Raw genomic sequence first — 10,000 nt, forward strand, 5'->3', positions numbered from 1 at the left:
TGTGTGTGTGTGTGAGTGAGAGAGAGAGAGAGAGAGTGTGTGTGTGTGTGTAAGGGTGAGGGTGTTTGAGTGTATGTGTGTCTTTTGTCCTGCACTGTCTTGTCTCACACTGTATGAGTGTGTGTGTGTGTATGAGTGTGAGAGAGAGAGAGTGTGTGTGTGTGTGTAAGGGTGAGGGTGTTTGAGTGTATGTGTGTATGTGTGTCTTTTTCCTGCACTGTCTTTGTCCTGCACTGTCTTTCTGACTTGTCTCACACTGTATGAGTGTGTGTGTGTGTGAGAGGTTGTGTGAGAGAGAGTGTGTTACACAGATACACTTTATGTATCTAGGACTAACTTACTAAGTCCTTATATCTGTGTCTTTGTGTTATGTAGCACACTGATCTCATGTCACTGTGTACTGTAACAGTTATATGGTGTAATGACAATAAAAACTTCTTGACTTGACTTGAAATCTCTTTACACAATAACTTACAAATTAAATGAAGGACAAAACAACAGACAATAAGTACAAGGGTAAAAGGAATCACACATTCAATATGGACAAGAATGTGTCAGTACAACAGTTAACAGATAACAACATTAAAATGAACAACACATAAACATCACATCCATTTTTTCATCAAAAAAAAAGGAGTCAATAAAGAGACATTTTGGGTGTAGCAAAAACTAATGAGATGCACCATTACTCCAGTCCTGTAGGTGGTAGTAACACATTAGTCTCGATTCAATACGAAGAAAGAAACCGGAAGTTGTTAAAGTGAGTTGTAAATATATCAGCGAAGACGAATATTATTATTAATATAATTCTAATCAATTAATATTGCATTAAAAAAGTGTATTGGAAAAATAATTAATTTCAAACAGAATCCTTTTACACGATGTATCCACGAACATACAGTAATATTCTCCGTGTTATTGTTGTTGTTTACAGGATCATGGATTTTGTTGTTGTTTACAGGATTACGGATGTTGTTGTTGTTTACAGTATCACGGATGTTGTTGTCTACAGGATCATGGATGTTGTTGTTGTTTACAGGATCCTGGATGTTGTTGTTTACAGGATCATGGATGATGTTGTTTACAGGATCACAGATGTTGTTGTTTACAGGATCATGGATGTTGTTATTGTTTACAGTATCACAGGTGTTGTTGTTTACAGGATCATGGATGTTGTTGTTTACAGGATCACGGATGTTGTTGTTGTTTACAGGATCAAAGTTGTTGTTGTTTACAGGATCACGGTTGTTGTTGTTTACAGTATCACGGATGTTGTTGTTGTTTACAGGATCATGGTTGTTGTTTACAGTATCACGGATGTTGTTGTTTACAGTATCACAGTTGTTGTTGTTTACAGGATCACGGACGTTAGTGTTGTTGTTTACAGGATCACGGATGTTGTTGTTTACAGGATCACGGTTGTTGTTGTTTACAGTATGACGGATGTTGTTGTTGTTTACAGGATCATGGATACCCGCTTCACCAAAGGGAAGTGTTTAGTGCTGGAGCGCTCTCTGTCTCGGCCCAGGACGGAGGTGAGTCTGAGCGCCTTCTCGCTGCTCTTCTCTGAGATGGTACAGTACTGCCAGAGCCGGGTTTACTCAGTGTCTGAGCTGCAGGCGCGTCTGGGAGACATGGGCCGGGGAGTGGGAGCGTCTCTGCTGGACCTGCTGGTGCTGCGGGAGAAGAACGGAAAGAGGGAGACCAAAGTGCTGAACATCCTCCTCTTCATCAAGGCACAGCTTTCTATCACACTGTCTGAATTCCGCTTCATACACACTTCATGCACACATCATACACACTTAAACACACTTCATACACACTTCATGCACACATCATACACACTTCATGCACACATCATACACACTTCATACACACTTCATGCACACATCATACACACTTCATACACACTTCATGCACACATCATACACACTTATACCCACTTCATGCACACATCATACACACTTAAACACACTTCATACACACTTCATGCACACATCATACACACATCATACACACTTCATACACACTTCATGCACACATCATACACACTTATACCCACTTCATGCACACATCATACACACTTATACCCACTTCATGCACACATCATACACACTTAAACACACTTCATACACACTTCATGCACACATCATACACACTTCATGCACACATCATACACACTTCATACACACTTCATGCACACATCATACACACTTATACCCACTCCATGCACACATCATACAGACTTATACACACTTCATACACACTTCATGCACACATCATACACACTTATACCCACTCCATGCACACATCATACAGACTTATACACACTTCATACACACTTCATGCACACATCATACACACTTCATGCACACATCATACACACTTATACCCACTCCATGCACACATCATACAGACTTATACACACTTCATACACACTTCATGCACACATCATACACACTTCATGCACACATCATACACACTTATACCCACTTCATGCACACATCATGCACACTTATACACACTTTATACACATTTCATACACACTTCATGCACACTTCATGCACACATCATACACACTTACATGTATACACACTTCATAGACACTTTATACACACTTCCTACACACTTATACACACTTCATACACACATCATACACACGTATACACACTTCATACACACTTCATACACACTTTATACACACTTCATAAACTCTACTGTACACTTCAGGAGTCACTTAGTATAGTTTACATTCACATTTACAGCATTTAGCAAACTCCTTTATCCAGAGTGACTTACATTTTTTATTTCAATTTCTACAACTGAGCATTTGAGGGTCAACGTCCTTGCTGAGGGGCCCAGAAGTGGCACTTTGCTGGCCCTGGGATTCGAACTCACAACCTTTCAATCAGTAGTCCCACATCCCTGTTCAAGGTTCAAGAATTACTTTAATACAGAGAAGCTATTTTCAAACGACGGTTGAAGACCTTCTTATTCATGAAACACTTCAACTAGAACTTCCTTCCCTGTTTGTTGTAGGTTTATTAAAAAAAAAACTGTGAACAGTGATTTAGACTCATAGTATCTTAAGTCTGTAACCTAGTGAACCAGAGTTAATGTATCCAGTGATAGAGACTTAAGCACTTCTGTACATTGCTCTGGATAAGAGAGTCCGTCACATGCTGTAAATGTAAAGGTAAATACTTTTTTGTATTAAGATATAAGAATAATTTTGCTATGCAGAAGTTACTGAATAATTATTTGATTATCACTCAATAAGAATTAAGAATCACTTTGCTAGTCAAGTATCATTTGAAAGTCTTTTAATTAGATTTCATCTCATCTCAATACCTAAAATAATATTGTACACCACGTTGATATGTAATTTTCTCTCACACAGTCTTAGTGTGGTGTATGACATTAATCAAGGAAAAACTATTACACAGTCATTACATTTTTTGCCTGTTTGATTTGAAGGTGTCCGTGTGGAAGTCTCTGTTCAGTAAGGAAGCAGACAAGCTGGAGCAGGCCAACGATGACGACAAGACCTACTACATCATAGAGAAGGAGCCGCTGGTGAACACGTTTATATCTGTGCCTAAAGAGAACAGCACGCTGAACTGCGCTGCCTTCACAGCTGGCATGGTGGAGGCCATCCTCACACACAGTGGTTTCCCAGCCAAAGTCACAGCGCATTGGCACAAGGGCACGACGCTCATGATCAAATTTGACGAAGCCGTCATCACCCGAGACAAGCAGCTGGACGGGAGGTAGAGAGGAGCGAGGACAAGGAGCTGCATGCGCTCTGTGTACAAGAAGTGGACTTGTACTCGTGCTTGTGTGTGTAACATTTGGGTCAATTTCAACATCCAGTGGATCGTTGGAAAATTTAAGAATGCAGGAAAAGGAACAGTTTGGTTAAAAAAAAGACTACCAGGTCCTCTGCATGAATTCTAATAGAAAAAATAAGGCAACTCGTTTTGTTTGCTCGGAGCATGACCTGTTTGTATACTTGGCTCGATAATATAACTCGTAATACTAAACTAAATGGGGAAAAAACTGGCATGAGAGAAACTTTCCATTTTGGCTTCTTGTGGTTGATTTAAAACCATAAGCAGGAACTGGACAAACAAAATCTTATTTATTGCTTCACACTACGACAGCATGAGCTCGTAGAGAACATATCAAGAGACAGGCTTTGTGTGTGTGTGTGTGTGGATGATCTTTAGGTTTTGGGACAGTTATCAGTGTTTGTGTTTCCACAGCTCTGTTTATCGTTCTCGGTTCACTGCTGAGTAAGACTTTATCCTGGCGCCGACGTGACTTCTTTTTCTTTATTGTAAAGCGAACTGACTTCTTTGACAATAAATGCACGTTGTGTACAACAGTAAACGTTTATAAATGCATATTACGTTGTCGATGTTGTATTATTGTATTACGACTCATTTGTAGTGTATAGTTTCCATTCATGATTAGTTTTCACACTTTTATTATAAGTACATATGCATATACACTTAAAAGGTTATATATCGTTATATATTATCATCATTGAATCCATCCTCTGCACTTCAGTGACTGTTTGGTTCAGTTATGCTACCAAATCTGACCTCAGAAGACTACAGAGGGTAGTACAATCAGAGGCAAATACAATCACTCTGGACCCCTCATATCCAGCACACTCGCTCTTTGAACTGTTGCCATCTGGTCGACGCTACAGTGCCCTGAGCACCAGAACGGCCAGACACAGGAACAGTTTCTTCCCTCAGGCAATCCATCTGATGATCACTTAACATACACGGAACACACAACACTATTCTTACATTATTTACTTAAAACACATACTATTTATATTTCAATTGCACATTTCACACTTGTACATTTGTACATACAAATTGTCTATATTGTATGTCATTCTGTTACACTCGAGCTTCTGTCACTAAAACAAATTCCTGGCAATAAAGCTCTTTCTGATTCTGATTCTGATTCTGATTCTGATTCGCTCACTGGTTCTTAAAGTGGGTTCTGAGATGCAGGGCTCCACAATTTATAGTGTTTTTTTTTTTTTTTAATAAATCACATTTAAATTGAATGTATTTGGGGTCTAAACACCAAAGTGAACTCAGATGTGTTCAGTCATTGGAAAAGTCTGAAACAGAAAGTGCTGTGCCTCTAAAAATATTATTTTACAAAAGTAAATGTTTTTTTTTTTTTACAAATCTGAAAAAAACCCAACACAAACCTATATTACAAACTACTATAAATTACACTACGAGCAAAAAAACGTTTTTCCCATAATGTTGTTAATTAAATACAAAATGTGTGCTGTTTATTTTTAGTCTTTTCGTCATTTTTCAAATCTTGTATTCAGTTTTGTTATTCGCGTGTATTATTTTCACGATCACGATACTTATGGCGTGAAATTGACGCCAATTTAAACAAACAAAAACAAAAAAAAAAAAACAAAGAAAATACATTTAGAGGTAAACAGCGCGTGCAGCACAGTACACTGTGTATAATCAATACAGTGAGGACCACGTGGTGTGGAGTCACGTGACTAACCAGGAAGTAGAGTGCGTTGTTTCGCTCGGTTGACGGGTCACTTGGAGACGTTTGATCCTCGCGTGTGTTTTTAACATTTGTTCATTTGTTCGTTGTTTGGAGGTTTGATCAGTCAGCATTAAATTCGCAACGCGTTTGCATGGCAACCTCTTTATCAACACACCAGCATCCGGCACGAGAGGAGGACACGGGTTTGTTTACCAGCTTTACACGTCTGTATTTATAGTGTTTATATAGTGTTTATAGTGTTTGTAGTGATTATAGTGTTTATAGTGATTATAGTGTTTCTATATAGTGTTTATAGTGTTTGTAGTGATTATAGTGTTTATAGTGATTATAGTGCTTCTATATAGTGTTTGTAGTGATTATAGTGTTTATAGTGATTATAGTGCTTCTATATAGTGTTTGTAGTGATTATAGTGTTTATAGTGATAATAGTGCTTATAGTGTTTATAGTGTTTCTATATAGTGTTTATAGTGATTATAGTGTTTATAGTGATTATAGTGTTTATAGTGATTTTAGTGTTTATAGTGATTATAGTGTTTCTATATAGTGATAATAGGGTTTATAGTGATTATAGTGTTTCTAATGTGTTTATAGTGATTATAGTGTTTATAGTGTTTATAGTGTTTATAGTGATTATAGTGTTTATAGTGATTATAGTATTTCTCTATAGTGTTTATAGTGATTATACTGATTATAGTGTTTATAGTGATTATAGTGTTTATAGTGATTAGTGATTATAGTGTTTATAGTGATTATAGTAATAATAGTGATTAGAGATTATAGTGTTTATAGTGATTATAGTAATAATAGTGATAATTGTGTTTATAGTGATAATAGTGATTATAGTGTTTATAGTGATTATAGTAATAATAGTGTTTATAGTGATAATAGTGTTTATAGTGATAATAGTGTTTATAGTGATTATAATGTGATTATAGTGATTATAATGTGTTTATAGTGATAATAGTGTTTATAGTGATTATAGTGTTTATAGTGATTATAGTGTTTACAGTGTTTATAGTGATTATAGTAATAATAGTGTTAAGTGTTAATAGTGTTTATAGTGATAATAGTGATTATAGTGTTTATAGTGATTATAGTAATAATAGTGTTTATAGCGATAATAGTGATTATAGTGATTATAGTGATTATAGTGTTTCTATATAGTGTTTATAGTGATTATAGTGATTATAGTGTTTCTATATAGTGTTTATAGTGATTATAGTGATTATAGTGTTTCTATATAGTGTTTATAGTGTTTATAGTGATTATAGTATTTCTCTATAGTGTTTGTAGGGTAATGATTATAGTGTTTATAGTGATTATAGTGTTTCTATATAGTGTTTATAGTGTTTATAGTGTTTATAGTGATTATAATGATTATAGTGTTTATAGTGTTTATAGTGATTATAATGTTTATAGTGATAAGTGTTTATAGTGATTATAATGATTGTAGTGATTATAGTATTTCTCTATAGTGTTTGTAGGGTTTATAGTGATTATAATGTGTTTATAGTGATTATAGTGTTTATAGTGATTATAGTGATAATAGTTTTTATAGTGATTATAGTGTTTATAGTGACTATAGTGATTATAATGTGTTTATAGTGATAATAGTGTTTATAGTGATTATAGTGTTTATAGTGATTATAGTGTTTATAGTGATTATAGTGTTTATAGTCTTTATAGTGATTATAGTGATTATAGTGATTATAGTGTTTCTATATAGTGTTTATAGTGTTTATAGTGATAATAGTGATTATAGTGTTTATAGTGTTTATAGTGATTATAGTATTTCTCTATAGTGTTTGTAGGGTTTATAGTGTTTATAGTGATTATAATGATTATAGTGTTTATAGTGATTATAGTGTTTCTATATAGTGATTATAGTGTTTATAGTGTTTATAGTGATTATAATGATTATAGTGTTTATAGTGATTATAGTGTTTATAGTGATAATAGTGTTTATAGTGATTATAATGATTGTAGTGATTATAGTATTTCTCTATAGTGTTTGTAGGGTTTATAGTGATTATAATGTGTTTATAGTGTTTATAGTGATTATAGTGATTATAGTGATAATAGTTTTTATAGTGATTATAGTGTTTATAGTGACTATAGTGATTATAATGTGTTTATAGTGATTATAGTGTTTATAGTGATTATAGTGATTATAGTGTTTATAGTGTTTATAGTGATTATAGTGTTTATAGTCTTTATAGTGATTATAGTGATTATAGTGATTATAGTAATAATAGTGATTATAGTGATAATAGTGTTTATAGTGATAATAGTGATTATAGTGTTTATAGTGATTATAGTAATAATAGTGTTTATAGTGATAATAGTGTTTATAGTGATAATAGTGTTTATAGTGATTATAGTGATTATAATGTGTTTATAGTGATTATAGTGTTTATAGTGTTTATAGTGTTTATAGTGATTATAGTGTTTATAGTGATTATAGTCTTTATAGTGATTATAGTGATTATAATGTGTTTATAGTGATAATAGTGTTTATAGTGATTATAGTGTTTATAGTGTTTATAGTGATTATAGTGATAGTAGTGATTATAATGTGGTTATAGTGTTTATAGTGATAATAGTGTTTATAATGTTTATAGTGATTATAGTGATTATAGTGATTATAATGTGTTTATATTGTTTATAGTGATTATAGTGATTATAATGTTTATATTGTTTATAGTGATTATAGTGATTATAGTGATTATAATGTGTTTATAGTGATTATACTGTAGTGATTATAGTGATTATAATTTGTTTATAGTGTTTATAGTGATAATAGTCTTTATAGTGATTATAGTGTTTGTGTTTATAGTGATTATAGTGTATATAGTGTTTATAGTTTTTATAGTGATAATAGTGTTTATATTGATAATAGTGATTGTAGTGTTTATAGTGATTATAGTGTTTATAGTGATTATAGTGTTTATAGTGATTATAGTGTTTATAGTGATTATAGTGTTTATAGTGATAATAGTGATTATAGTGTTTATAGTAATTTTAGTGTTTATAGTAATTATAGTGTTTATAGTAATTATAGTGTTTATAGTGTTTATAGTGATTATAGTGTTTATAGTGATAATAGTGTTTATAGTGATTATAGTGTTTATAGTGATTATAGTGATTATAGTGTTAATAGTGATTATAGTGATTATAGTATTTCTCTATAGTGTTTGTAGGGTTTATAGTGTTTATAGTGATTATAGTGTTTATAGTGATTATAATGTGTTTATAGTGTTTATAGTGTTTATAGTGTTTATAGTGTTTATAGTGATTATAGTGATAGTAGTGATTATAATGTGTTTATAGAGTTTATAGTGATAATAGTGTTTATAATGTTTATAGTGATTATAGTGATTATAGTGATTATAATGTGTTTATAGTGATTATACTGTAGTGATTATAGTGATTATAATTTGTTTATAGTGTTTATAGTGATAATAGTCTTTATAGTGATTATAGTGTTTGTGTTTATAGTGATTATAGTGTATATAGTGTTTATAGTTTTTATAGTGATAATAGTGTTTATATTGATAATAGTGATTGTAGTGTTTATAGTGATTATAGTGTTTATAGTGATTATAGTGATTATAGTGTTTATAGTGATAATAGTGATTATAGTGTTTATAGTAATTATAGTGATTATAGTGATTATAGTTATTATAGTGTTTATAGTGATTATAGTGTTAATAGTGATTATAGTGATTATAGTATTTCGCTATAGTGTTTGTAGGGTTTATAGTGTTTATAGTGATTATAGTGTTTATAATGTTTATAGTGATTATACTGTGTTTATAGTGTTTATAGTGTTTATAGTGATTATAGTGATTATAGTGATAATAGTGATAATAGTGTTTATAGTGATTATAGTGATTATAGTGATTATAGTGATTATAGTATTTCTCTAGTGTTTGTAGGGTTTATAGTGTTTATAGTGATTATAATGTGTTTATAGTGTTTATAATGATAATAGTGTTTATAGTGTTTATAGCGTTTATATGGATAATAGTGTTTATAGTGATTATAGTGTTAATAGTGATTATAGTGATTATAGTATTTCTCTATAGTGTTTGTAGGGTTTATAGTGTTTATAGTGATTATAGTGTTTATAGTGATTATAGTGATTATAGTGTTCATAGTGTTTATAGTGATTATAGTGTTTATAGTGATAATAGTGTTTATAGTGATTATAGTGTTTATAGTAATAATATTGTTTATAGTGACAATAGTGATTATAGTGTTTATAGTAATTATAGTGTTTATAGTAATTATAGTGTTTATAGTGATTATAGTGATTATAGTGTTTATAGTGATAATAGTGATTATAGTGTTTATAGTAATTATAGTGTTTATAGTAATTATAGTGTTTATAGTAATTATAGTGTTTATAGTGTTTCTCTGTAGTGTTCT

At 31.9% G+C, this 10,000-nt stretch overlaps 2 protein-coding genes across 7 annotated transcripts in view; both read left to right on the plus strand.

The window, feature by feature from the left end:
* The window catches only part of LOC132842633 (trafficking protein particle complex subunit 5-like), a 4,801-nt gene extending 395 nt beyond the window's left edge, over positions 1-4,406 (plus strand). Inside the window, exons 1-4 of one of the 6 annotated variants that reach the window (XR_009648055.1) lie at positions 748-760; positions 1,463-1,535; positions 1,620-3,196; positions 3,478-3,612. Coding sequence is in view for 2 of the 6 variants with exons in the window: in XM_060865411.1 (XP_060721394.1) it covers positions 939-1,535; positions 1,620-2,120 (1,098 nt within the window). In the remaining 4 variants the exon portion in view is untranslated. The other 5 variants (XR_009648054.1, XR_009648053.1, XR_009648052.1 and 2 more) reach the window with 5 other exon arrangements.
* A 1,152-nt stretch (positions 4,407-5,558) lies between these two features.
* mcoln1b (mucolipin TRP cation channel 1b) overlaps positions 5,559-10,000 on the plus strand; it is a 16,115-nt gene continuing 11,673 nt past the window's right edge. The window contains exon 1 of the mRNA XM_060865415.1: positions 5,559-5,750. Within this exon, the coding sequence (XP_060721398.1) occupies positions 5,699-5,750 (52 nt within the window). The 5' untranslated portion in view covers positions 5,559-5,698. The remainder of the gene's footprint in view (positions 5,751-10,000) is intronic.

The sequence above is a fragment of the Tachysurus vachellii genome, chromosome 3, assembly GCF_030014155.1.
Source record: "Tachysurus vachellii isolate PV-2020 chromosome 3, HZAU_Pvac_v1, whole genome shotgun sequence".
Lineage (NCBI taxonomy): Eukaryota > Metazoa > Chordata > Actinopteri > Siluriformes > Bagridae > Tachysurus > Tachysurus vachellii.